General features: G+C 47.2%; 1 protein-coding gene across 2 annotated transcripts in view; it reads left to right on the top strand.

Annotated features, from left to right (window-relative positions):
* AUH (AU RNA binding methylglutaconyl-CoA hydratase) overlaps positions 1 to 27,970 on the top strand; it is a 92,521-nt gene that overhangs the window by 38,708 nt on the left and 25,843 nt on the right. For both annotated transcript variants that reach the window (XM_080924529.1, XM_080924530.1), the window contains exons 5-6: positions 1,540 to 1,632; positions 3,344 to 3,400. In XM_080924529.1, coding sequence (XP_080780655.1) covers positions 1,540 to 1,632; positions 3,344 to 3,400 — 150 coding nt within the window. The remainder of the gene's footprint in view (positions 1 to 1,539; positions 1,633 to 3,343; positions 3,401 to 27,970) is intronic.

The following is a 27,970-nucleotide window of genomic DNA, read 5'->3' on the forward strand; positions in this document are numbered from 1 at the left end:
CTTGAACTCAGATCCTCAGGAGGAGCAGCATGTGCTCCTAACTGAGCCATTGCTCCAGCTCCTCCCCATTCCCCACTTTCCCTCCCAGCGTCATGTGTGCTCCCCACCTCAGTACATGGCTAGGACCAACCGACTAGAACAGGTTTTCAGAGCCCATGTCCATGAAGAAAACTGACCCTCCCACCCACAGCAGCTACCAGTTGCTAGAGGTGGGACTTCACAAGTCCCTCCCTAACCCATGCTAATGTGAGCAGTATCCCTGCTGTGTCCAGTGTCTGGCCGAAGACATCCCGACCTCTGTCTTAAGGTTGTTCTGCCACTTCTTCCGCAGTGACTCTGGGGCTTTGGGGCTGTGACATAGATGTTTTATTTTGAGTCTTCTCTGCACGTTGACCAATTGTGGGTCTCTCTGTTAGTCTTCATCTACTGCAAAATGAAGGTCCACTGATGAAGGCCGAAAGATGCACTGACCTTTGGATTTAAAGAGTAGAGTATAGGGGACTCTTTATTACTGTGGCCATTTAGCAAGGCAGCAGTGTCAGCCTCTCCCCTGTGGCCTGTGACCTAGTCAGCCATAGGTTTGGAGCCCACTTAGCAGTACCTGACATGCACTCTCTCTAGTGGAGTGGGCGTTATCCAGTCAGAGAGCGGCCCTTTACTACAATAGCATTCCTGCCACAGTCACTCCAGCGCACATGACTTGTCAGGCAGGTTGTTATTGGAGGGAGCTCACTGGCTTCAATCCTGGGTAAGGTTGTTGTTGATGCATGTGTAAAATTAGAGTTCCCATACGAGTCAGTACACTGGGCAAAGGGCTATGGTGTGGGTTTCAAGGGAAGGGGGTAGAAAACAGGCAGGAGGAGGAGGAAGCAGGGATAATGGGACTGAAGAGTAAAGTTACCAGGGGATTGGAGGACCAAGGGCAGCACAGTGACCTTTGAAAATGCCACATGGAAACTGGCTACTGTAGAAACTTCCGGAAACACTCTCTTGTAGGCTCTGTGAATGCTGTCCCTTCCCACATCTACTTGTAGTCAGGGTCCCAGAGCCAGAGAGGATTGTGGTTGAAGCGTTGTACAACACTTTTCCTTGTGCTGGGGGCCTCTGTGGCCAGTGGCACTGTGCGTTTCTTTGAGCAGATGCCATGCCTTGAGTTGCATTCTAAGCACCAAGTCCTCCAAGGGCCAGGAGTTCCCAAGTGCTGCATGAATTACCCAGGCTTGAATTTGTATGAGCTAGGCACTGTGTAAAAGAATTTAGGTCCTCAGATTATAGAATTCAATAAAATAATCTTGAAAGTTGTTCAGGAATATGAGGGATTCAGAGGTGGCTCCCATTCATAGGTGGACTGTCTGCAGTCCACACAGAAGGGTTTTGAGGAATACTGGGAATGCTTGTGCTTTATGGAAGATGAAAGAGGCATGAAGTCTTCATAGGACACCCTGTTCAAAAATATACCCTGAAATGAACTGTGCATTTCATTGGATTTAAATGAGAGGAATTGCTTTGAGTGAAGGAGATAAACTTTGTCTGTTTCAGCTAACCTCCCTGTGCCCACGATCGCAGCCATAGATGGCCTTGCCCTAGGAGGGGGTCTGGAGCTGGCTTTAGCGTGTGACATTCGAGTAGCAGGTAAGAATTAATACTGTTAACACAATTATAAGAAGGAGCTCAGGTTAAGGAACTATAAAGTGATGTTATTTGCATGGAAATCAACGAATCGGGGAGATCCACATGTTTATTGAAATAAGCCTGACTTGGAAAGACTTCTCTTATGTGTAATCTAGACAAAAACAAAAAAGGACAATGAGGAGATTTGGGATGAGGAATGGGGTGTGGGAGACGTGATCAGAGTCCAGAACGGACTCCATGGGTGTCCTGAAGTGGGGTCTGCTGTTTTGTGCGGTGAATATGCTAATGAGGGAGCCTGGGGTCTGGGACCACAGGACCTGGGTTGACCCCTAAAAGCACACACAGATGGCTGTGGCGGTGAGTGGTACATAATCCTCAGGTCCAAATATATTTGTCCTGCTCCCTCCTGAGTAGAACACTGAAAAGTTTCCCATGGAGCCTGCTGTTTGTGGCTCCAGCTAGGAGAGCCATCTTTCTGAGCTGAGCGTTTGAAACTCCTTTGTCATCCCTTGCTCAGTAGAAAGACACATCGGATCTGGGACTCTAGGGCTGCCCGCTCTACACTGTTTCCTTCCATTTAAAGTCGAGCGCGTGCCTGTAGTAGAGCGCATCTTACCTGTGCGGTCAGTGAGTAAACACTGAGTCCAGGGGGGGAGATTTGTTCCCATAGTGACAACTTCACACCCTCGAAGTTCTATCTTTTTGAATGCTGGTGGGCACCGTGTTGAGGGAGTTGTGAAGAGCTGATCAGAAGCCAGGGGCCCATTACATGGTCCATTCCTGTCCTGTCTGGAAGCCTTTTGAGTCTGTGAGGGAGCCAGAGTAGAGGAGGAAGTGAAGAAGCTGGGCCACAGCCCATGTGTCTGCCCTGCTCCTAGCAAGCGCCTACACTCTGCCCAGAATCTCAGCACACAGGTTCATCACTGAGAAGTGGGGGTCGGGGACTTTGGGGACTTGGGGGTGTGTGAGAAGCAGGGGTCATCGCAGAGCCTTGTCACTACTGCTGTGGCTGCATGGCAGGAGTTGAACGCGTTTAGCTTGCCTTTTAGTGGCTTTATGTGGCCACACTTTGGGGTGCTTTCCTCTCCTCCCCCTGCTATTCTGGGTCCCCCTCTTGCTGTGATGATCTTCACTTGTGTTTCCTGGTACTGGGGGATGAGGTTGTAGCTAAGAAACCGAGGCTCATGCAACCCATTCAGAAAGGCAGTGGACTGGAGGCAAGGCTATGGGAAATAGCCCAAGGGACACTCAGGCTGGGGCCTTTTGTCAGAAAGTAACTGGACACTTGGCCTTATCTGATGGCAGATAGAGTTGTTTGGTCTGGGGACTGTTGGTCAGCTAAGGAATCTATACTTGTCAGGTGAAGTCTTTGATTGCAAATCAGGAATGGGATTCAGGTCTTCCTGAGCTGGCAACATCAGATACAAAGGTGGTACCACAACTCTGGTCTTTGGCCACTGGGTCCTAGCCCACTGCCAGGCAGTTTTGTACAAAATAATGTCCTGTGTTCTCCTGGGGATGAGGCAGAGATAAGAAGTGGGGAGGGTCATTTTGAATCATTATGTTTTAATAAAAAAATTGAAGTAATTGCTTAGAAGTGTGGCATCAACTAAATAGGTAACAGTGTTTTCAGAGAGTCTTACCTTGTTTCTTCAAGTTATCATATTGCAAAGTAATGACATGCCTGTCACTTAATTCTCTTTCTTTTCAGCTTCCTCTGCAAAAATGGGCCTGGTTGAAACAAAGTTGGCAATTATTCCTGGCGGAGGTATGAATTGCTCACTCTCGTCTCTCAGTATCTTTGTCCATGGGGAAGGCGGTGTTTGGGTTAAAGAGGCAGAAGCCGCGGTGCTGTGCATCCAGCACAGTCCCTGCTCAGCATCTGTTTGGCCCGAGGCGGTTGACCTGCACTCGCTTGCTTTCTTCGTCATCATGTGATCTGTTGATACCACTGCCTGCACAGTCTCCTTATGGAATCACAGCTAGTGTGAAACTTTGCTCTGTGCATTTGAATATGTGTTCCCTTATCCTAGAGTGTCAGGTATATAGCCAGACCCTGACTGTAGGCAGAGATGGTGCTTCTGCTGCTGCTCAGCTTTGGCCACGGTGACAAGACAGCCGAGGTAGCAGTCTGGGAGGGAAGGCTGGCTTGGGCTCACGAGTTACAGAGGGTCCAGTTCACTTCTCTTGTTCTGCCGTTTGGGCCTGTGTTTGAGACCCATCGCCGTTCTTCTGGAAGGTTTGTAGTGCAAACTCTTCTCATGGTGAGAAAGTGAGAGAAAGGGGACAGTGGAGAGGGAGAGACAGAGAGGGTACCTGGGACTTTCTCTTGTTCTTTTGGATGTGCATTTGAAACTCTGCAGCCCCTAAGCGGTCTCTCCTTCCACTAACTCCTCGTAGTGCCTCGCTGGGCTGTTTTTGGGACATTCTGGCTTTAAATTACTCTAGTGGCTTGGGCTGTAGGTTGTCTTTCCTCTATCTGCAGCTGTGTGTGCATGTGTGTGTGTGTCTATGTGTGTTCTGGGGGTAGGGGTGGGTATGGGGGTGCTTCCCTTTTTAAAAATCATTTAAGAATACACTTGCCATCATTGGTAATGAAATACTTTATCAGCTCCTCCCAAATCTGAATGTTTTGCTGTTGTGATTCATAGAATTTGTAGACATTTTCATTTTGTGGAGTCATTCTTTGAGAACATTATCATTTAAGGATGGGTGCATTATACTGTATAGGATCTGATAAGTTATTTGTCTGCTGGTGAAGTGAGCGAGTTTAAGCCAACTTAGATTATATTGAAGGCAGGTTTATTGGAGAGCTGTGCTTAGGTAAGTTCCCTGACCCTCAAGGATTGAGGAGAGAAGGGGAAGAAAGAGAAAGAGGACTAGAAGCAGAGAGAGAAGAGGAGGAGAAGGAGGAAGAGTAAGGGAGAGAGGGAAAGAGGGAGCAAGAGAGAGAAAGAGCACAAAATGTCTGGATTATATACAGAGGAGCCCCTCATGGAAGGGCAGCTCAGCCCCTGGGCTGGAAAGTTTAGGGTTGGAGGCAGGGTAGGTCAGGTGGGAACTGAGGTATGCTGGGAGGACCTGGAGGCCACGTCTGCTTTGATGGGTGACATGCCTCAGTCCCTTGTCTCAAGATCTGAATCGGAACATCAAAGCCTTTTGTAGATTATAAATGAATGAGGGGCAACAGAAATGTCTGACTACTTCCTGCTAACACTGGGCCACTGCTGTTACGGGGTCTGGACTGAAGCTGGCTGTTTTACTGCTGTCCAGGTTGTGAGACCTGGACACTCCATGTCCAGGAGTGTGTGGGCCCAGTTGAAGCAGTCTGTAGACTCGGTCAGAGCACCTTTGGGGAACTGTTTTGGAGCTTTCCTGGATGCAGATTCTGAGAAAACACCTGGATGTTAGGGGCAGAAGATAAAGTTTAGGGGGGAAACTTTCTTTTGGTCTTTTGGATGTACATTTGAAACTCTGCTGCCTGTAGTCTTGGAGGAGGGGTGGGGTGTTCCAGGAGGAGGGAAAGGATATAGATCCCACCTTCAGGAATAGGCCGGTGTGGAGGGAAACAGGCTGTTTGTTAATTAACAGTCCTTATCTTGAGTCCATTTGACCTGTGAGAGGCATATTGGAGTGGATTCCCTGAAGCTTACAAGACTCTTTTTAAGTTTACAAAAAGATAAATTCTTCCAACAGTACCCTCCCTTGGTAATTTTTCACAAGTAAGGACAACTCACTAGCATAGGAGTGAAGTGACTAGCATTCAACCAGCTCCACTGGCTGTTTAACTCTTCCCGAAGGTCTGGAGCTAGGGAGGCCAAGTCTGCCCAGAGCAGTGCACCCGAGAGGAGAGTGCTCATTCTGCTGACCCTGAGCGATATATTCCTGCGACCAGCACCTTCCTGCTTACATGTGCCCGTTTGCTTTGCTCGCCTTCTTTACAGTGAGCAAGGAAGATACCAGGAGAAGGATTCCTAAGAGAATACATGTATCTGTAGATAATTCATGGAATAAAACTGAATTACGGAAGTGTGATTTGGTATGTTTCAGACTTGTCTTTTCATGGTGCTGGGCCTCGAACATGCTTGCTAGAGCTCTGTGGCCTAGCTGTATCCCAGTCCTGAACTTCTTTAACTAGGATGGAACTAATCCTAGAAGGTTAGTGTTTGACTGCCATGTCCCATCCCGTCCCCCCCTCCAGTGTGTCTTCCCGGAACCTGCAGACGTGACCTTATTTGGAAAAGGGGTCATCATGCATGGGAAATAAAAGGTCTTGAGAGGAAGTCATTGCAGATTTATCTGAGTGAGCTCTAAGTCCAGTCAGGCAGGAGGAGGTCATGTGAAGACGGGATTAATGCACCTGTAAGCTGGGTGTTGCAAGCACCAGACTCTGAGGGCCAGAGCGGGGTATAGGGATTCCCCCCCCAACACAGAGCAGCACTGTTTTACTGCAGGATCAGTTTAACCCCCTCTCTTTCCCTTACCCTCCTCTCCTTTCTCCCCTTTTCTCCTCTCCACTCTCTTCCCTTTTCTTGTCACGAGTCTTGTTGTGTGTCTTGATTTGTGTCTTGTCTGTCAGTGAGCTGTCATTCTGTATCCCTCACAGGCTGGCCTCAAACCCAGCACAGTTGGCCTGTCTCAGCCTCCCAAGGGCTGCTTACAGGAATGAGCCACTACACCCTGCTGAGCTAGGTGCACTGTTGATAGTTCTGTTTTCAGAACCGTGAGAGAACCCCTTCCTGTTGCTTAGCACTGTTTGTGGTAATTTATCACAGCCATCTTAGAAACCTGGCAGCGGGCTCCCAGTAAGGTATAAGGGAGGCACCTGACTGTTGATAGCCGCAAACGTCCCTGGTGGTGGGCGATGCTGATTTGGGTATTGCCTGTGTCTTGAACATGAAGTGCTTTGTGAGCCCAGTAGGAGATGGAGTGATTGTGTGTGTGAGAAGTTACTTGGATTAACTGTGAGCAGATTAACCATTCAGAGCCAGGGAGGTAGTGTAAGCTGAAGGTTGAGAAACTAAGTTCTTTTGTATGTCACAGCGGACCCACTAAAGATTTGATTAAATGTAGACTATGTTTTCTTACGAATAGAATTTGTTTCCTAACTTTTATTAAACACATTCATAATAAAAATTGGAGTGCACTGGTGTTTTCCTAACATACACATGAGTGATAAGGGTCTGGTGTGTTATTTTGTCATTGAGTCCGAGGACTTTATTTTAACAGGTTCTTGACCTGTGAAGCCTTCACTCAGTTCATGCCTCAGCCCTCTGAGCCTGTAGTGTCACTTTGAAAGGGGTTCCTTCCTTCTAGACTCACCAAGATCTTGCACATGGCACCGGTAGTCACTGTCTTGATTCTGACTCTCTGTTTTAAGTTGCAGAACAATTTATTTTAAATGAGATTTTTGTCTTAATTAAAGGAGTGAGTCCCCTTTGTAGGCAATTGCCATCAGCCTTCCTACCTGTGGCTGTCTCTCTTCTCCTTCCCTCTCACGGACAGCATCATCTGAGAAGACTAACTTTAAAACATTCTGTGACCTGAGAGATGGTTCATCTGGGAAATGCCCTTGCATGCAAAACTGCCACCTGAATTTGATCCCTGGATCCCTTGATGGAAAGAGAGAACAGCTTCGGGGAGCTGCTCTCTGACCCCCCAGCATGCACATGCACGTGTGCACTAATAGATAAGATACTTAATTTTTTTTTCTTCTAAATTGGTGATTTTTTGCTATACTTGAGAGAGGTTCTGAGATACCTGTTTTTATGAGGCCATTCTATTAAGACTACCTATTTCTACTTTTTTCTGAGTTCCCTGTGGCTAAACTGTTTCCCTGATCTCTATATCCCCTGTCCCAGGAAGACCTGGCTCCAACATCAATCTCGTCTGCTTTTCCTATTTTCCAGACAAGGGCTAAAAGAGAACGAAGGGACAGTTCATCTGTGTGTGTGTGTGGGGGGGGGGGGTCTGAGAGCATCACTGTGGGATGTTTCATTTCCCTTCTTAATGCTTTAGCAAAGTACATGAAATGCGTCTTCTCTGGAGATGTATCTTGTAGGTGGGGAGATGTGATCTCCTCTATTCCGCAGACCCACGCTTCTGTAGGTCACGACCGTGCTTCCCATGTGGACTTCTGTACCTTGGGTGGAACCAGGAGACTTAGCTTCTACTCTTGCTGTGGTTTCTCCAGACTCGTTCTTCACCATGACCTCAGTAGCATACGGGACATGCCGACCACACTATCGTTTGATTCTCTTTGAGTTTGAGCTTGATGGCAGTATGAATACTTCTGACATATTTTATAAATGAATAAAAATCTCAACCATAAAACGTTTTTGAGAAACCACAATATTCCTAATGTAACCACTCCTATCTTGCAACTTAGAATTCTCAAGTGTAGTTTATTACAATACTGTTTAGTGTTAAAATTATCATTATAAGTATATAGTTCAGTGAAAGGGGCAAAGGAATGTGAACGTATGCTAAAATAAGTTGACCCTCTGCCTGCCTGACAACTGTCAGGCTGAGTCAGATGCAATCCAGGTACATTGTCAGGTACCCACCCACTCTAGCCCTTCATGACGTTGGAAAGGTGGTAAGCTGCTCATCCCTGTCCCCTCGGGAGAGGTGGCTCTCTTCCTCCTTGCAGCCTTTCAGAGAACATCTAGGAGTGTTGAGCAGGCTGTAGGGAAGTGTTGGCCGTCAGCTGTGCAGGTATCCTGTCACCTGCTGGGCTGCTGGTTTATTCTTGTACTGCCAGCTTCCTCATCAATGCCCTTTCTGGTCCAGGATCTGATGCAGAATTCTCACTTGTGTAAGTAGGAGTGGGGTCTTTCCTCTGTGTCTTGATGACCTCAGGATCTCTCAGTTCAGAGTGTGTCATGTTTACTCTCTTGAGAAAATTGAGATTGTGCAGCTTTGGTTAGAAGTCTGCACAGTGATGCTGGGCTCTTCCTAAGGAATCTGGATGTCTGATTATTGACACTGGTACTTTTTTGTTGTTTTTGTTTTTTGTTTTTTACGTCTGTTGTGGGGAAGTCAGGGCAGGAGCTGGAGCACAAACCTCGGAAGGCTGATGCTTCCCTGGCTTGCTCTCCGTGGCTTCTCAGCCTGCTCCCTGAAGCATCCAGGACACCTTTCCCTCTCACCCTGTGCTGGGCCTCTCATGCTAGTGAAGAAAATGAATCAGTCAAGAAGCTGCCTACAGGCTAAAGTGGTGGGGGCATTTGTCAGTTGAGGTTCTCTCTTCCCAGGTGACTATCTTGCTGTTCGGTTTGCTTTGGTTTGATTTGTTTATTTGTTTGTTTTCCAAGAGAGGGTTTCTCTATGTAGACCTGGCTGTCCTGGAACTAGTCCTGTAGACCAGGCTGGCCTCGAACTCAGAGATTCACCTGCCTCTGCCTCCTGAGTGCTGGGAATAATATGCTACCAGCTCCTGACAACTCTGTCTTGTATGAAGTTGACATAAAACTTTCCAGCACACTGACCAGCCCTGTCTTTGGTTGAGCAAAGCTTATTAACATTTCCATCACCTCAGTGCTCCCTCCTCCTCCTCTCCCTTCTCCCCAAGATACCAGCGAGGTCTGTTCCCTTGCCTGCTTTTAAGGGCTCTATGTATTATTAATAGACTGTATCACCAGTGCCTATAAAAGGGCTCTAGTATTTTACTGGCCCAGAACTTACTGTGTACCCTGTGCTAGCCTTAAGCTCCTAGTCTTCCCTGACAGGGTACTCTGGGATAAGCTGCCACAGTGGGTTGTTCACACACTAGTTTCAGTTAACATTCCTGCATGCTTGGATTTAGGTTGAATAGTCTGGCTGCAGGCCCTGAAAGGAGATGTGTCAAATTTGATGGTCCGTCGGTCCTGTGACAGGGTTTTGGGCTAGTCTGCCTTTAGACAGGGTTGTTACCTGGTTAAAGTAGCGACTGACTTAGAATCGTTCTCACAGACTGATGGGTGAGGCTATATTGTAGTACTCAGAGAGATAAAAAGAGCCCTCCCCCCATTCTGTCCCTTCCGCTGTCCAAGATGAGTGCCGGGGCCTCTGGGTAGTTGTGTACTTGGCACATTTTCCAGGAGCTCCATGTTAGGGCGTGTCTGTGAGGTAATGACTGACATTTAAATCCTGTCAGTGTGTTTTGTTGCTAACACAGCCCTGAGTTTGGAAGCTGTTTATAACCTTTGTTGCAACTCCCCTAGAATTTACATCAGAAACTGAGCTTATCTTAGAGTGTGCTCAGCCCTGAGTCATTATTATCCTGGGAGGGTGAGCTGGATTTTCATAAATAGCAAGAGGTCTGTCTGTGCCAAAGCCAAAGGATAAGGTCATTCAGGAAGGAGAGCCCTGCCTCAGCAAAGACCTGCCAGGCTTAGTAAGGAGGCCTTTCTAGGCTGCGCAGGGTCATTAGCCCTGTAGGCCTCCTGGTAGCGCCGCATGCAGGTGCCTTTCTGAATACTCTGGGAGAGAGCTTTCAGCACGCTTTCTGAAATGCCCTTTAGGGTTGCTTTCTCAGTTCAGTCTGTACTGGGGCTGCGAGTGGTGTGTGTGCGTGTGTGAGTGCGAGTGTGTGTGTGTGTGTGTGTGTGTGTGTGTGTGTGTCGGGGGAGCTGTTGTTTGACTTCCATGCTGTGCTCAGGGCTGCTGTGGAGGAAGCACCTCTGTAGGACTGTCTTTCTACCTCAGAATGCCCCTTCTAAAATCAGGTAGGAGAGTATATATGCGCCCACATGTCAACCACCAAACTTGCAGCCAGAGACAACAAAATGTAAGACTAGCAGCCCTGAGTTTAGTGAATATGGTGTAGGCCACACAAGGCTTCCTGAGGCAAGAGTCTGTTGACTCCAGTTGGCAAGGCCTGCAGCTCTCTGTCTCCCTCCACCCCATTTACTCCTGCTCTGCTCCCTGTGTGCCAGGCGTATTCTTCAGTTCGTCCACACGACTCTTGGGTCTGCTACAAAGTCAACACAGACTTTCCTTTGCAGCCCAGAGGCAGAGCCTGTCCCCGACGTAGAAGATACTGTAGAGAAAGCAAGGGACAGAGTCTGAGGAGGGTGGGGCTTTGCAAACAGAGGCCAGGGACCCTCACTGACAGGTCCCATAGGAGTTAGGCTTAAGGCCTAAAAGATCCAGGAAGAATGTGTAGACACAGACAGCACCCGGGAACAAAGCTGAGGTGGGAGAGTGCTTACAGCCACAGCTCACCGCACTAGAGTGTACACTGTGCAGGGACTGGTCATGGTGTGACGACTTCAGACTTTATCCCCAATGAGAAGGGGACCCAGGGCAGGCAAGTCGGCAGTTTTATAGGTTTCTTGTCAGCATACTGCAAGAGCACAGCAGTAGGCCGAGTCTAGAAGCAGGGAACCAGTGTGGTTAGTGTGACATGGCCTGCACAGGGCCGTGGTCAAATTCTGGCTGTATTTTAAAGACGAGTCTAGAAAAATCCTCAGGCAGGTTGGATGAGAACATAATCATAATAATAATGCATGGTGAATGTGTCAAGGGTTTTGGAAAGAGCAACTTCCTTCTCCTGAGATGTGGAACTGCAGCCAAGAATCCCGTTCTGGATATCATTTGGATATTGGGTTAAAGACGGTTATTAAATATCTAGATGCTCTCTTAAATGCCAGGAGAGGGGCATGGTCTGGGCTGGGGATTAAACTTTGGGACTCATTGCTTTCCCCACTAACAACTTGCTCTAAAGAAAGGATTGTGAGCCCAGAAATTTACATCTCCGTCCCCTGGACAGGGATAAGTGGGAACTCCCCTTGCCTCTCAGAGGAGGAGACCATGTTTGTCTGGGTTTGCCATAGGAGGCAGCAGGCAGGACTTAGAATTGGCCACTGTGGTCCTTCAGCTGCTAGGATATCTGCCACTTGAGAGCTTTTCAGATTGCTAGGGTGGTTCAACCTGTACCAGCAAACAGAAAAGGCAGGGCTGAGAAAACGTCAGTAGACACACTGTGTAGACTTGCCAAAAACAGCTGAAGAAGGAGAACGAGTCTGCAGAAAATTACTCAGAATTAAGAAAGGGAATCGCAGGGATACTGACAGGGTTAATGTCTAGGCTCCCAAAAGGCCTAGAAGGAGGGAAGAAAAAACTGAGCCTCATAACTGAAAGCAGAAATGGAGGGAGAGCAGACAGAGCTAAGCAACGATACGGTGGGTCTACCAGGTAGAGAGCCGCAGACCCCAGCAAGCCGCAGGACTGCGCTCAGACACATCAGAGTACAAATAAACTTTCTTGCAAGTAGGAGGCACCTGGGACATTCTTATAAAGAAGCAGTGGTTACCATGGCTGCTTCTGCAGCAGAAACTGTAGTCCAGACACCAACAGAGACATAGTGACATGCCGAAGAGGAGCCCTACACACAGAGAGGGTGGCTCCGCCAGACCCAGCCATTACGCCTCTTTTGTAAGCACTCTAGATTCTGAAGCAGGAGAATTGCTGTGAGGTCCAGGCTAGGTCTCAGCACCCATCTCCAGACCCCCAAAAGAAGGTGAAATGGGGGTAATTATCAAATCAGGAAAGAGGAACAAAGTTTCTGTCTCAGACTCAGTATTTTAACAACTGTCCATGATGACACAGCCTTCACGGGCATAGATTAGACTTGGTAAGGTTGACAGTTACGTGCAAAAAGATAACACAGCACTTTGATTTAATCTTGGAAATCTGTGCAAGAATGAGCTCAAAATAGAACAAAGATATCAGACCACACGGAGTTTTGAAGTCCACAGAAGTCACATACTCTTTCCCAGTGATGGAGACTGAGGGGCTTGGCCCTGGGGGCTCATGGGAGTCTTGAGCATGTGTACTACACTCTGGAGAAAACGATGCTGTCAGTGCCCACCCTCGTAGTCATTTCTTGCTCTCAACATGTAGGAACTTGTTGTGTTAAAAGCACTTGCTGCAAAAGCCTGGCTACCTGTGTTCAATCCCAGAACCCCATACAAAGGTGGAAAAAGAGAACCAACCCCACCAAGTTATCCACTGACCCCATGAACTCATGCTCTTGTGTGTCTGCATTTACACATCACACACCCAGTAATAACAAACATTCAACAAGTGCATGGCTTATTCTGTGAGCAGCCGGGTACATTCCTCTGGTCCGCCAGCCATGATCTCAGTAACCTGATTTGCATATTTATATGGCTCAGCATCTGTGTATAAGGTTAATGAATGACCGTGTGAAGTATGGTAAAAAGCAGATGTTTGAAACCCAAGCTTGTTCCAGCAGTCAGGTAAAATACGTTTATCAGAGACAGTAAAAGGAACTACAGTACTTGTGCCTACAGCTGCCACCCCTGACCCCATGTTAGGCAAGTGCTCTGTCAGGGAGCTAACCCCCCAGCCTTTGGTACTGGCTTTCTAGTTTTCTTGTACCTCCCACGTGAAGTATGAGCTGCAAAAATCCTTATCTCTGCGTACTGTTTTGGTGTGTCCATGAGCATATCATCTGGGAATTGATAGCCAGCTGATTTGGAATTGGGGATTGGGAATATTTTGTCTTCCTTCATAAAATCAACACACAGCATATGCTTTGCTGTCTGACCACTAGCCTGTACGGATGCCAAGCCAGCCCACAGGAGGACGAGAAGTAAGACCCCAGCTGCCTGGTGCACCGACGCTGCCTAATTGTTGCTTGCTACAGTTTTTCTTCCCTATGAGAACCTTTAATAGTTTTAACAAGTTAAAATTAAGGCGCAACAGACAGCACATATTTTAACACACAGTTTGGAAAGTATTGATATAGACACAGCCACGAAACCATAACCATGGTGGAGGTAGGGAGCGCGCCCAGCACCTCTGTTCTAATGCAGCCCTGCACTGCTCACCAGTCTGGAAAGTGATGCTCTTGTTCTCTCTCTGGTGCTGCTTGGGCCTGAGCTCAGCCTTGGGTGCTGGCCGAGCACTCGGTCCGTGAGGCACGTCCACAGCCTAGATGGTGGTGTGACATCATATTATGTGGCCTTCTCCATTCACTTAGACAGTTATTTTTGGATTCATCCATACTGTGAATTACAGTATTACTTACCTTTTTGTTGCTAAATAGTGATGTATTCTGTTCACATCCACAGTCTGTCTGTATGGACAGACATCCGCTTCTTTCTCCGTTTGGCTGGTGTGAGTAGAGCAGCTGTGAACAGTTGTGTCCAAGCCTCCATGTGGCTCGACGCTTTCCGTTAGCCGAGCTGGATGCTTAGGACTAAAGTGGTTTACCCCGCCAGCGTGTGTGCTTGGCTTTAGTGAGTTGCTAAAGGTTCCAGCAGTGGGAGTTCTACTGTAGGTGGCTTCCCTTTTTTTGAGACAGGGTTTTTCTGTGTAGCCTGGCTGTCCTGGAATCCACTCTGTAGACCAGGCTGGCCTGACACAGAGATCAACCTGCTTCTGCTCCTGAGTGCTGGGCCTAAAGGCCTGAGCCACCACAGCCAGGCAGCTTAGCACATTCTTAATATCATTCAGATCTGAAAGTGTTGATACTGGGGAAGCCCAGCATGTCTGCTCCTCCTTGGTTTGTCTTGAACTCCTGTCTCCAGCTGACAGAACCCATGCTGGTTTCCTGCTTTGTTTATTTAGGGTGTTGAGTGATCTGGTTTACATTTAGCAGTCAGTTGGGTTTTATCTGTGGAGTAAGGCACATCCCTGCCTGTCCTCACATCACCCACTGAAAAGACTTTCTCTTCTCTGTCTTTGGGTGGCCATGGAATTAGGTGAGACTGGCATTCTGTCTCTCGAAGGTATTTGTCTAGCTTGGTGTCAGTGCCACATGGTGAATCTTGAAAACACCTGAATTGTTTTATCTAATGTTTTTGGCCAGTTGTTTTGCTGAATCCTGGTCATTTTTGTTTCCACATGAATTTTAGAATCAGTGTCAGTTTCTACAAATTCCTCTAGCAGAAGTTTTTTTTTTTTACAAGATGGAGTTCATTACTCTTGAGGGAAGTAGTCGGTGCTGGGGATTAAACGGAGTACCTGTCACATGCCAGAGAAACCAGGCTACATTCTCCTGTGGAAGGGTGGAGCACATCACCAGAGCTGGTATTTACTGTACACCCTGTCTTGCCAAAGTGCTCTCCGGCTTCCCTGTCCTCGGGTGCAGGTGAACTGGGCTGTGACTTCAGGAGTACCTGGGTGCGCTCGGGGACTGTCTTTCCTTTGACGTGGGCGAGCTGCTTGCTGCCCGTGTCTCTCAGAAATAAGCACTGTCGGTCAGAATTGCGGGAGAAATGACAGGAGCCCTCTGTGGAACCAGAATGGCCAAGTACACTCACCTGCCCCACTTCCCCTTCCTTTATTTTTTCTTTTCACAAGAAACTGGCCTTGGATATATTTCAGGGTCTGTGGGTCACTAGACCTGACAGCTGTGCCTGTCTGTCCATCTGAATGTCCATCTCCATCTTGGTCTACCCCTGTGGCCTACCCTCTACCCCATTCTCCTGTCCCACTGTGGCCTCCTGCACCAGGAGCATTTAAAAAGGAAAATATGTAGACATGAATGACACGTGATAACAAATACAGAACAGTCCAGGGAGACTGGATTTTTAAATTCTCATTTATCTTATTTTCCTTCATCACCGTTTTTGGTTGTTCTCTCCGTTCCCTTTCTTAGTAAAGAGTTTCTTAAAACCCTGTGTTGCCTGATGTCACTTGATTTTGGTTCAGACACTAGAGAAGTATTAGTTCAGTATGGTGATGATAGCTTTTCAGGGTTGTAAGCTGCAGGCACCGCTCTGCCAACACACAAGCATTTCTCGTCTTATGTGTAACTCGGATACAGAGAAGCGTTTCACCATAAAACCCTTCTTGTGGTTTTCAGCCCCAGACACTCCTCTTAACTATGATAAGGAAATGTCATGACATTAACACTAAGTAATTCGATACCTGAAGTGCGTTGCTAGGCTTTCTGTGATGGACAGCTTGGCTTTCTGTGATGACCCTGTGCTGCTCTCTAGAGCCGAGCCGCTGAGACTGTGGGCTTCCTGTGCTCCCAGCACTTGTTGCGGCATCTTTTTGCATGGATGCATTAAATGAGCGGTTTTTGTTTCTCCTGTGATCTTGACGCCATCTTAAAAGGTATTTGGAAGAAGCATCGTCCGGTCTCTAGCTGGTCCTTGAACCCTCATGTCCTCCCAGTTCTGTATTAAGTCTCACTTGAATTTTGCACTTTTTGAGATTTCCTCTCACAGTGGGCACACTTCGCCCAGGTTTTCAGATGTATTAGCATTGCGTTTGCAGCATCTGGTATCCTTAACCTGAGTCCTACTTTGGCAGAGCTGCGTGGCTCTCATCTAAGGCCCTCACCACACGTTTGCAGCTCTGTAAGGGCTTTCTTCCCTGGATGTTTTTATTCCTTTTCTTTAAGTTCACATATTTAGCTTACTGGTGTTTACTTTTTACTTTTACATCACGTTACTATGGGGACACACAGATAAGAACACTGTGCAGCTATGCAGGTAGATTAAGGGACCCAGACACTTGTGCCGTCCCCAGTGCCATCTCAGTGGCCTCTCTACAGTTAGCTGTGCTTGGAAGCTGCTGGCCATGTGCTGGCTCTTCGTCTCCATCTCTTACCTTTTCATACATTCACTACTCCACCCCATACACACAAGGAAAAAAAGCTGACAGAGCTGGAACCAGGAAAACAGCATTACGTCTTCTCTCTCAGCTCATGCCCTTTGGCTGAACAGTGGTCTTCGGTGATGAAAAGTTTACATTTTATGCTAACGGAATGCTTGCCACCCATTTTTATGTGGCACTATTATTGTTTTTATATTACACTTAAAAATTCAATGTACAGTCTTTAGTAGTAAAATATATATGTGAACTACACACACACAAACACACACAAACATACACACACACACACACACATCTCAAGTTACAAGTAACTTTGGGCCTTAAAAAGAGGCCAGCAGTAATCAATCTCCCTTAGGTGGTTCTTAAGTCTCCCATTCAGTTTTTGTCTGTCTGATCTGTCCAGTTAGAAGAGGTATGTTGAGGTGCCCACTTGCTGTGGTGTTGGTGTGAATTCCTTGTTTCTTACAGAGATTCCCATGCTGGATCGGTGCAGCGCTTTTGTGCCTGCTGAGGTCTGGTCCTGCGCAGTCACTGTCTTCAGCACCCTGTTCTCCATGCAGTGTGCTGGCCTGTGTCATTCCTGTGACAAGTGCTGTGACTGACTCAAGTGACAGTCCCCTCTCCACGCATCTCTACCCAGCCTCCTCTTTATCTCCTGGGTGTCTTTGAGCCAGAGTCTTGCTTTGCAGCCGAGGTTGGCTTTCTGTGCCAACCTCCAGAGACGCTGGTTTACAGGCTTAAGGCCACCATGTGTGGCTGCCTAGCTTATTTTCCACCCCTGAGCCACTGCGGAACTGCGTGTCCCATGATGGTGTGGAGCTTGCGTGTGTTGTGTTAGGAGGCAGCTTTACCCTGTTCTCAAGTTCCTTACTTGAGCAGAAAGCCATGGAGTAAAGATGCTTTGTGTCCCTCTGGATGTCTGGCTTCTTTCTCACCTCATATCTTCAATACCTAGAGGCCTTACAGATACTTCTGTAGTTTCTTATTTTGCTTAGTGTGTGTGTGTGGGGGGGGGGGGTTGTGTGCCGTGGCCTGCATGCCTATGGAGGTCAGAAGACAACGGTGTGGAGTTGGAGGTCTCCTGCTGTGGGTGCTGGGAACTGTCATTTAGTCAGACCTGCAAAAGCCTGCATCGACTGGCAGAGCCTTCCCGGTACAGCCTTTAAGCCATCAGTGTGCGTCAGTGTGCACCCTGATTGGTTACATTTCTGCAACTGTAGGTGAGTTCTGCACTTGTCTTTTTCCTCACAGTTGTGTTTTACTGTGGTGTTTCTCTTCAGGAGTCTCACTGGTGGGTTAGGGGACGAGCCCTCGGCCTTGAGTGTCTCTCTCTTAAGGTCCAATTGTTAATCACACTGATAACATGACGTCAGTAAAAATGTCTGAAATCACAGGAGGCGATGAGATACTGAAACTGGTGTCTTCCTCAGGGGCTTGGTAGATAGAGGCCAGGTCTGAGCCTGAACCCGGACTTCATCCCCACCCCTGGCTGTGAAAGCACCTAAGATCCCAGCACTGTGGGCTGCAAGCAGGAGGACGCTTCAGGTTCATTTGCCAGCAGGCCAAGTCTAATGGGCCCCAGGTTTAGTGAGAGACCCCTGGTTGTTTGAAAACATAATGTGGAGAGCAACCAAGAAAAACAGCCAGCGTCACACACAACACACACATAAAGACACAGATACACACACACACACAAACACACACACACAGAGACACAGATAAACACACACAGACACATACATACAAACACACAGACACACACATACAGACACTTAAAGATACACACAGACACACACGTACTTCATAAGCCAGGTGTAGTGCTTCACACAGGTCATCTTAGAACACAGGAGGTTGAGATAGGAGGATTGTAGCAGTGAGGGCTATACAGTGGAACCCTGTTTCGAAGAGAGAGAGAGAGAGAGAGAGAGAGAGAGAGAGAGAGAGAGAGAGAGAGACAGACAGACAGACAGACAGACGGACAAAAAGGGAAAAAAAGAGAAAGGAAGGAAAGTTTTTAAAACTTCATACTTAAATCTACCAGTCCTCATTTTTTTAAATTTAAGAATAGAAATAACAATTGAGCTAGCATTAATTTCTGCAGTACAAAGTGGGAGTCATTTTGGATGTGCGCTTTGGTGGCAGCCTGTACGACTGTTTGATCCAAAAGGGTGAACTGTGTCTCTTTCTCAGCCTAATGAGCCTCAGCTGCTGGTCTTCAGGCATCACCACTCTGTGGCACTCGCAGTAGGGTGTGCTGTCTGGAAACGGGACGTGGCATCAGCAGGGCCTTGGAATTTATTGGTTGCATTAATTATTCTTAATACGTCTATGGTCACTAGCATCTCATGGCAGAGGAAATCTTGAGACAGATGTGGGGGTTCCTGATGAGCAGGGAGGTATGGTGGGACAGGCTGGGGGTATGGCCTGGCAGAGGGGCTGGCATTTTGTGGAGACTTTTGGGACAAGCTTCTCCTTGGTGTAAGACTCACCCCCCAACAAATGACCGTGCTGAAGAAGCTGGGTGCTCACTGGGCTATATCTGGCTGGCTTTCAGTATGTACAGAGCCATTTGCTGTTAAGTTTTGCAGCTCAAAGCCAGTGCCCACAAAGTGTGCCATAACCACTTATCTCTCCTAAATTAACTGTCTGTGGAATGGGTAGTAAATACTGCTTTGAGACCAGTGATGTACCAGCTTACTGTTTCAGAAAGTGGGGAACTGAGCTACGCCAGAACCATTGACCTGGTCTGTTGATGGCAGTTAGGGGCCTGGAGCAGACTGCCTGACTTTATCTGCTTGTCCTGAGGTTTTGGGAATGAGACTTGACCCTTGGAGTCTGCTCACCATGCATGCACGCATGTATGTTTGCATGTATGTAGTCAGATATGTTTTACATGGCCCTGTGAGAACACGGGGAGCTTATGTGAAAATAAACTCTGAGTGTTCTGGCCCCCAAGTGTGACCAGGTACAAGTAGCAGTAGTTTAGCTTGTTTTATCTGTCTCCTCTGGCCTTACTTGTCTGATAAATCATTACTCCTGAGCGGGCATCAGGAGGTGTGGTTCTTGTAGGACAGCCCACATGGCTCACTTGATTCTGGTCACATTCTGGTCTGGGAGCTTTTCTAAACCAACCTTGGTGGGTGGAGCTTATCAGAGCTGGTAGTGGCTGTGGGTCTTTCCTTCCCTTCCTCCCTTCTTTCTTCCCTCCCTCCCTCCCCCCTCCTTCCTCCCTCTCTCCGTGTGTGTGTGTGTGTGTGTGTGTGTGTGTGTGTGTGTGTGTGTGTGTGTAAGCCATAGGTAGCAGGTGATTCCTCAGTTGCTTGTATCCCCCCTTGTATTTACGATTTATTGACATTCTCTTGAACCTGGAGCTCAGCAACTGGTCATGCTAGCTGGCTGGTCAGCTGCTCCACTGATCCGGCTTGTCTCAGCATCCCCTGTTGTTGGTTACAACTGAGCCTGTCCTGACCACATTCATGTGGGTGGCTGGGGATTTGAACTCAGGTTCTCATGCTCATTTGTCAAGCATGTCACCGCTGAGCCACCTGCTCAGCCCTTCTCTTGAGTTTCCTTTTTTTCCCCCTCTTCCCACCATTTTAAGACTATGTTAGATTTTTATTATGTGAATTTGTATTAGAATTGTTGAGAATAAGCTGAATGCCCCTCAGTTTTCCTAACCTCCATGATAAAGGTTATACTGATTCTTCCTGGCTTTGCAGCAGCTGTGGGGATCCAGTGGACAGTGAGTGTAGCACGATTCAGAAGGGCTGGGCTCGTCCTGTGTGCGTGTACTCCGATCCATTGTGAAGCAAGAGTCTCCGGTATCCGGCTCTCCTGGGGAAGGCATCTCGTCTCTGCCGCTGTGAGGGTCTGAGGTGTGTTCATGAGTCACTCACGTGGAAAGGTGGTTGGCTGGCGGCGTCTACGTCAGCGGAGTGCTTGTTAAGTGTGGGTGCTTAGCGCTGCTGAAAGGGATCAAGTGATGTTTCTGAGGGTTGTATGTTTCAGGACTTCTACCAGGCATGCCTAGGAATTCCGACCTCGTGTCGGAGTGTGTGCTGTGTACCTGTGCTCTGTTCCCTGTCTTCCTCGTAGTTTGCTTGCTTGTGGGTAGCCATGGCTCCCTGCCCTGCAGGAGCCTGTGATACTCATCCTGGAAACTTGAAGCACCTTTTCCCCTGCTGTGAGGACCTTCCTGCCTCAGTTGGACCTTGCTTGCCTTGGGGGAAAGGAGCAGGTGATGATGGTAAAGCTCAGCTGTACCTGGCTAGTCCTTTAACTCCTCTGCACGAAGAACAACGCTGAAGAGACAGCTCAGCAGTTAAGAGCACTTGTTGCTCTTCCAAGAGGACCCAGTTTGGTTCCCAGCATCTACACAGGGCAGCTCACAACTGTCTGTGATTTCAGTAGGGGATCCCATTCTCTCTTCTGTACAATGTGGCACACACAGACACATAGGACTTTTTTTTTTTTCATGATGAATATTCAGGAGCTGTTTGTATTTGTGCTTTCCAAGAGGGTAAAAAGCATTAGTCAGAAGTGTCAAAGACGGTTTTAAAGAGCTGGCCGTTGAATTTTTATAAGTCAGTGATTGCTCTGAATCAGAGCTGTCCCCACCCAGTGCTTGTTATTCAAAGTGCTAATTATTATTATTATTAATTATTTTATTGATTTGTCTCATGAATGTGCACACATGTGCCTTAGTTTTGGTTCCATAAAAACATTCCATGACAGCCCTTTTTGTGTGTGACTTTAAGGTATCACTTCTAGCTTCAGTTAAAACAGTAGAACTCTTAACCATGGCATTCACCATAGCGGCTGTTCCAGGCTGGTCTCAGCTGTTGCTACTTACTGAGCTAATTAACAGAGATGCGGCCAGCACCGAGGAGTAGTGGGCAGCATTCTTTTTTCCTGAAGGCCCTGGAGAGCCCCTGGTCAGGAATGCAGGGGAGGGTCTTGCTGACACCAGGCCCCCTCTTTGAATCTCTGGGCTTGCCATATAAGTTTGAGTCGCTGCCCACAGTTTGTGACCCTGTCTCTGACTGGAACGGGTGTCTGTGGCAAGGCTGTTTTCACGGGTGTGAGGCTCATTAGGGTGCAGTCCTGCTTGAGGAGTTGTTCAGCTTGTGACAAGATTCTTCAGCATTTCTGGTGTTTTCCTGAGGCTGCCCAAAAGTCTTCTAAGTAAACACTTCACATCAGTCAACCAGAATTGTTTCCTTGTTGCCAGAGCTTTGTGTGTGTGTGTGTGTGTGTGTGTGTGTGTGTTGGGAGTGGGGATGGGGGAACTGAGGGTTGTGTGCTCACTGTTCTGCCCTAGACAGTGGTGAGTCAGTATGTGGACAGTAATGTGATCACTTGTCCCTAGGATCGTGCTTTCTTTTGTAACAATGTTCAACCCAGGATCCAGGACAGCTGTAGATTCAGCCTGGCACAAGATTGTACTTAAAACACTATGAGGAGTTTTGTGTGGTTATTTTCCCTCTTGTAACTTGATTCAATGGCTCTGACGAATGAAATTTATAGACTTTGTGGATGTCAAAGGGATGGCACACATGCTAGAATGTTCTGTGCTGACTAACTCTTAGTGGATTTCCCTTTGAGGCTAGGTCCGGGAGACAGATGTGTGTCCACTGAGTACTTTACTGAGTACCAAATGTATAACAACCTTTCAGAGGTGGGCTAGAAACACAGACCTCACTCAGTAAGGAGGACAGAACTGCTTTGGCTGAGCCTGTATTTTAGGAGGCAGGCACATGGGCAGAAGAGGTTGCATGCTACGTGGTGATCGGTGGGGTGATTGAAAGTGAGTGTGGAAGACAGATAACTGTTACAGTGGGTGTGTGGACAGACACAGTGGGAGTGTGGACAACAGTGTTACAGTGGGTGTGTAGACACACAGTGGGAGTGCTGTAAGGAACCTGGTAGTCTCAAGTTGATGTGCTACAGATTGTTGGGTTCTGTTCCCATTTCTCCTGCCATCAGGGCTCAGGAAGATCCTTCCCAGCTTTGAAACATCCTTCCCCATGGCCTCCTGGGGCCCTGGAGCAGTGTGGGAGCAGCCTCGCTGCACTGAACAGACACAGATGGAGGGAGTTTGAACTTGCAGTTGCTGTAGAAGGGAGTTTTAAAAGTGTTGAGGGTGTGAGAGTGAGCATCTATATTCCCCACAAAAGTTTAAGCACATGGACCATGAACTTGTTAAACCTGGGCTGTGCTTCACGTGTGTGCGCAGATGTCTGTTTTAGCTGTTGCCCTATCCATAAGGAATCTGGGGCAGCCCCGGGCTTTACAATAAAATAGCCACCTTGGAAGCTGCTTCTTTGTTTCCTTATTTAGCACACAAAACCATTTGACACCCAAAACATGCAAATGCTGATGTAATGCACGTAGGAAAGTCAGAGAATTGTGGAAAATTAATACATATTGGGGGCGTGCATTACTTTATGGAAAGGCTGATAGAATGCTATTATTCACTAACCATATATGTTTACTAAAGTCATCGTCATAAGCAAAGTCCTATTAAATGCTCTCCTATACTTTCCACTAAGTGTCTGATGACTGTTTATTTTTGTCGGTGTGAATATTAAAGAAAAGCTAAGCAGAAGCAATCTTAATATCTTGCTGATTACGTTCCAGAATAAAAAAGGCAGAACATTAAGCCTGCACGCCATTTGCTATAATTACTCCGAGTGAAATGTTGCTGGAGCTGTCAGGCTGTGATTGAGACTCGCTGATGGTTGGCACCAGCTGCGCGCATTAATTGTCTGCAGCAAGCACACCCCACACTCACTCACCATTCGGAGGCACACACTTTCCGTTCACCGCGCTGTGAAGCATCTCACGAATGAATGAGGAGGAACGCTGTTTGCTCCTGATTTAGCTCTCACTTCCCTTCCACACAAAATTCTTTCCCTCAGCCCCACACAGCTCTGTGGATGTGAGCTCCAGGCCCTGTGCAGCCGAGCATCAGGAGGGGCACTGGGTTTATTTCAGAGAGACCTTGGGGAGCCTGTTTCTGATTAGGTTTGGAGGCTGTGAGGTTTAACTCTTCCTAGGCACACGGACTCTAACCTGGCATTAGTAGTTTGAATAAGGGAGTCAGGTAGTCAAGCGTCTGTTTTCTTTCTCATTCAACTTCCAAGTGGGCCTTTCCATAGAGAGTACAAAATGTAGGCATTTTCAGGAACACTGACACATCCATTTTTGTTAAATGATGACTCCCGGTTTGCAGTTCATGTGGACTGTGCACAGGTGTCTGTGTGGGCGAGTCACTGTGGCGTTTGATTGGCAGGTACCTCACAGAGCAGCATTCAGGTTGTGCCAGTTTGTCAAGTACAACTAACTCATATTTACCACAGTCGTAATTGAGCAAAGATTCCAAATGTGCATTTAGATTTTTTGCCTAATGGGATGTCTGTTTTAAATCTTAAGGGAACCCAAATAATGTGAAATGTGGTTTATCTGTGTGCTTAGACTAGGAAGTATTTCTGTGTTGTTGGCGATGGCCCCGAGGCTCCCTAGCTGCTGTTTGGAGTCCCGAGTCTGTTATGTTTTCTGAAAGCAGTTTCCCTAGAGCACAGGCCTGTATCTGTTGGTTGGGACCAGAGCCCAGTGTTGGCAGAGATCTGCTGGGTGCTCTGGAACTCCCATGAGTTCTGTCCCTTCAGAACCCCGTTCTCGGTCCTGAGGACCTTCCATAACTCTTTTCCTTGCCCTAACCAAAGTCAATTATAGTTGCTCACACACCTCTGAAAGAATATAATTGGTTTAAGAAGTGTGTGCTTCTCAAAGTCAGGGTGTGATGTACACACCTATAACCCTATACTCAGCCTGCTCACACACAGTGAGTTCCAGGCTATCCTGAGCTACCTAGCCGTACTGTTTTAAATTCTACTTACCTTATTGCTACTTGAGATGTTCAGGAATGCATACATATAAAGTCCATATGTATCCGTCAATCTACCCCACTCCCTCCCTCCCAATTCTTCCCCTGCCCACCAATATTTTTCTCTCCCAACATCATATACTCTTTTAGTGTAAAAAACCTACTAAGCGCACTTAGTGCTGCTTAGATGTGCATGGGTGTGGGGACATCATCTACTGGAACACGGGCAGCTTCTCCTGAAGAAAATGGACTTCTCCCAGCGGCCATCAGTTGCCAGTGGCTCCTCAGCTAGGGGAGGGACAGAATGAGCCATTCCCCTTCCATGTGTCTCCAAACATACGAAGCCACAATCATCCTTTCAGAGTCTAATACCGAGTTTTACTTTTATGGCACTAGGTCTTCCGGCAGATGATAGCCTGGTGCTGCCCCAGGACTGGTCTTCCTGAGGCAGGTGTGTCTAGCCAGGCGCTCACCACCGTGCTCTATAGCTCAGGTTTGCAGGTTTGTCCTGTGAGGTTTGTCTAATGTTGCTTCCGGCGCCTTAGCATGAGAAAGCTGCAGCTGGTCCCTGGAGATGAGCTGAGTTTTATACGCAGGCAGGCAAACTCTTAAAGCAGGGCTTGCACTGAATTCTTATGTGATGGTCCAGCTTCCTTTTGCTCTTGTTTTATTTAAGGAGGCCCTGTCCAGATGAGAAGGAGACTATGACTACCAAAGCATTAGGTTTGAAATTCGTTCAGAATAGAATCCCTATGAAGGCCTGAAAAGAAGCGAACCCCACTTGTTTGAGTGAGTGTGAGCTAAATCGCTAAATCGGAGAGTGCTCATTTGCACGGAGGATTCACTCTGTGACATTTGAGTCTCCGTCCTTCTCTGTCAAGTCTTTCCACCTTGGGTGGATCCTACCGGCATTTAGCATATCTGAATTAACCCATTTTTTTGTGAGGGAGTTCATAAGAAAATGTTTCTTAGGTATGTAGAAGATGTTAAGCATCTAAAACATCTAATCACAGCCCCTCACCGGGCAACGTCACAGTGTGTAGTCACTTAGACCCATCCTCAGATGTTGTGCAAGGTGTCGTGTCCTTGGGTGTATTTACAAGTATCACAGTGAAACATGCATGGGTTTTCTGGAAGCAGAGGTAAAGGAATGGCTGCTGCTAGTACACTACCATCAGAACCGGAAGGCTTTGGGGATGTTTCAACAGTTTTGCTTATCCCAGAGGGTGTCAGCTTTGTACATCCTTAGAGCTCACAGACGCAGCGGGTTTTATGCCCCCTTCCCCATTATGATGGAGCCCTTTGTCCTTTACAGAAATGTCCCATGGGAAGGGGCACCCATAGTGGTGGGGCTAATGCAGTTCAGCATGTAGGCAGCACACACTTGACAGGTGCTGACCTAGCCTTGGGAAATGTCTGGAGATAATGCTGCAGGGTGAGTAGGTGTGAGGAGAACGAGGAGAAAGAGGAGCTCACTGTGGCCACAGCAAGGCTCGGCACCTCTTTAAATGCCCCCCTGCCCCCCGGTGCTACTTCATAACACTGTAAAACTGCATTAAAGTATTAGATGAGAAAAGCATATAGCTAGATCATCTCTGATTGGCAGGTGGTTACTAAGTACTGGTGTCTCTTGATGCTGTTCCTGAAGATTGTATTTAGAGAACTCAGCACTGATGGAGCAGTGTGAGTGAAGTGGGTGGTAAACATGGAGTGTCTTCTCCAGTTACTACCTCACTTGAGCGATTTCTTTTCTTTTCTTTTTTTTTTAACAAGTTCCATGAGCTACTATTGGCGGATCTAGTCATTTTTTAATTCAACAGAGAAAAACATCTACTCGATTGAGTGCATTTTAGAACTCTAGTCTTGTCTTGTTCAGGAGCACATTGTTCCTTAAGTCTCACTACCCTGAAACAGACCAGCTTTGCCTTTATACTTTAAGGACCTAGGAAATTGGACAAGTCTATAAAACAGCTATTTTCAGATACTACACTACAGATATTACAGGCATGTGATCCAATAGGAAAATCTAAAATTCCTGTGCCTTTCTGCACACCACCATTAATCAGAAGGGCGGAGTATATTAGTCAGGTGACCAGAAGTATCCTGCAGGCCGGAGTGTATTATTAGGTGGGTGACCAGAAGTGTGAAGCGGGTGGGAAACCCCTGCACCTTTCTGCATACTGCCTGCATACAGCAGGCCGGGCTGCTTCAGGTGACTGAGCAGAAGTGCACAGCAGGCCGGACACAGCAAGCCAGAGTGCATTAGGTGAGTAACCGGTAGAAGCCAGAAAAGCTCGGCAAATTTAAACCAGGACGACCTTGAATTTGCTACTGCATCTCAGGATGTTTTGCTATATAGTAAAGTATACAAGTCCAAGCAAAGAACAAAGAACTGTAAGAATAACTTGCATTTGCAGTCACCTGGCATTGGCTGGGGAATGACTGAAAAAGCCCGGGCACACCATACTGGCCAACAAGCAGCAGTTACTACTCTGTGGTTTCTGCTATAAGCTCCTGCCTTTAAAGTCCATCAGTGGTAGACTGTGAGTCAAATAATCTTTTCCCTTTCCTAAGTCGCTTTGGCTCAGTGTTTTATCACAGCATGAGAAAGGAAGCCAGAACACTGTTTAACCAATACACAAATTGTTAGATTCAGGTTGACAAACTGGGGAAACGGGACCTTTGATAAAGATAGAGAATCAGCAGAAGGGGGCCTAAAAACCTAAGGGTTTAAAAGCAGAAGGTAAACATGGCAAAAGGAAGGGAGGTAAAAGGCAAAGCCAGCGGAACCCCCAGGGCAGAATGAGCAGGATGAAATTAAAAGCAAAGTAGATGCTGCAGAAGAAAAGCTCAGTGAATCTGAAAACACAGAAATAGAAACATTAAAGCAAACACAAAAAGGAGAGAACCCTGAAGAAGCCATGAAGTTGGCTGTGGATCAGAGTCATAGCTGACTGAAAGAAGGAAGTCCTGACCAGAGTTTTCCAGAATAGGTACAAACTAATGACTTACCTTTTAAAGACTCACATTGTACACAGTGTGTTGTGAATGGTGTCACTGGGAGATTTAAAAGTACAGATTTATATAATTTTCTCTCAGCCCCCCAACCCACTGAGAAAGATATTGCAGATTGACTCCTAAAAAGAAAAAAGAAAATAAAATCCATATAGCTAATAAACAGGCAGTAAAGACAAAACAGAATGGAAGGCCTGAAGGACAGATTAGGATTAGAAAGGGGAAGTTACAAGTGACACAGAGTTTCACTAAATACATTCTTTTACACAATGCAGTCAAAAGGAAGAAATCATTGGGCTGAGGAAACAGCTCACTTACATGCTGATTAAGTCAGGACAGGCTGCAGCTAAGGATGGGAGAGTGTGCCGCACTGCTGGTACAGAGGGAAGCTGTAGTGTATCAGAGCAGACATGCTGGGTCTCAGGACGATGGTGCAGTATCATAACAACAGTGTATCTGTCAGGAAAACACAGCCTGTGCTCAGGCAGGTATAACAAAACTTCAGAAAACAAAAAGTGAAAAAGGAGAAGAAGGTGGAGGGGTAGCTGAGGCAGAAGAGTTGCTGTGAGTTTGAAGCCAGCCTGGTATACACAGTGAAACTGTTTCAAAGACTGAGGAGAAACACACTATTTAAAGTTGTTGATTATGTAATGCTAGGGCAAGTCAGCTTTTGCAGACCTGGGAAACCTGGGCTGCCCTGTCAGGGCCTGGCTTCACTCTTCACATTACCCCACCCTCAGACGGGCTTGCAAGATACTTGAAATGCTCATCAAAACCTAGTGGTGAGCCCTGAGTGAAAACCCCAAGTGTTAGAATTGAAATCATGCAGACTAGCTCTGAGCCCAGCAGAAT

Source organism: Micromys minutus (assembly GCF_963924665.1).
Source record: "Micromys minutus genome assembly, chromosome: 1".
In the NCBI taxonomy this organism is placed as follows: domain Eukaryota; kingdom Metazoa; phylum Chordata; class Mammalia; order Rodentia; family Muridae; genus Micromys; species Micromys minutus.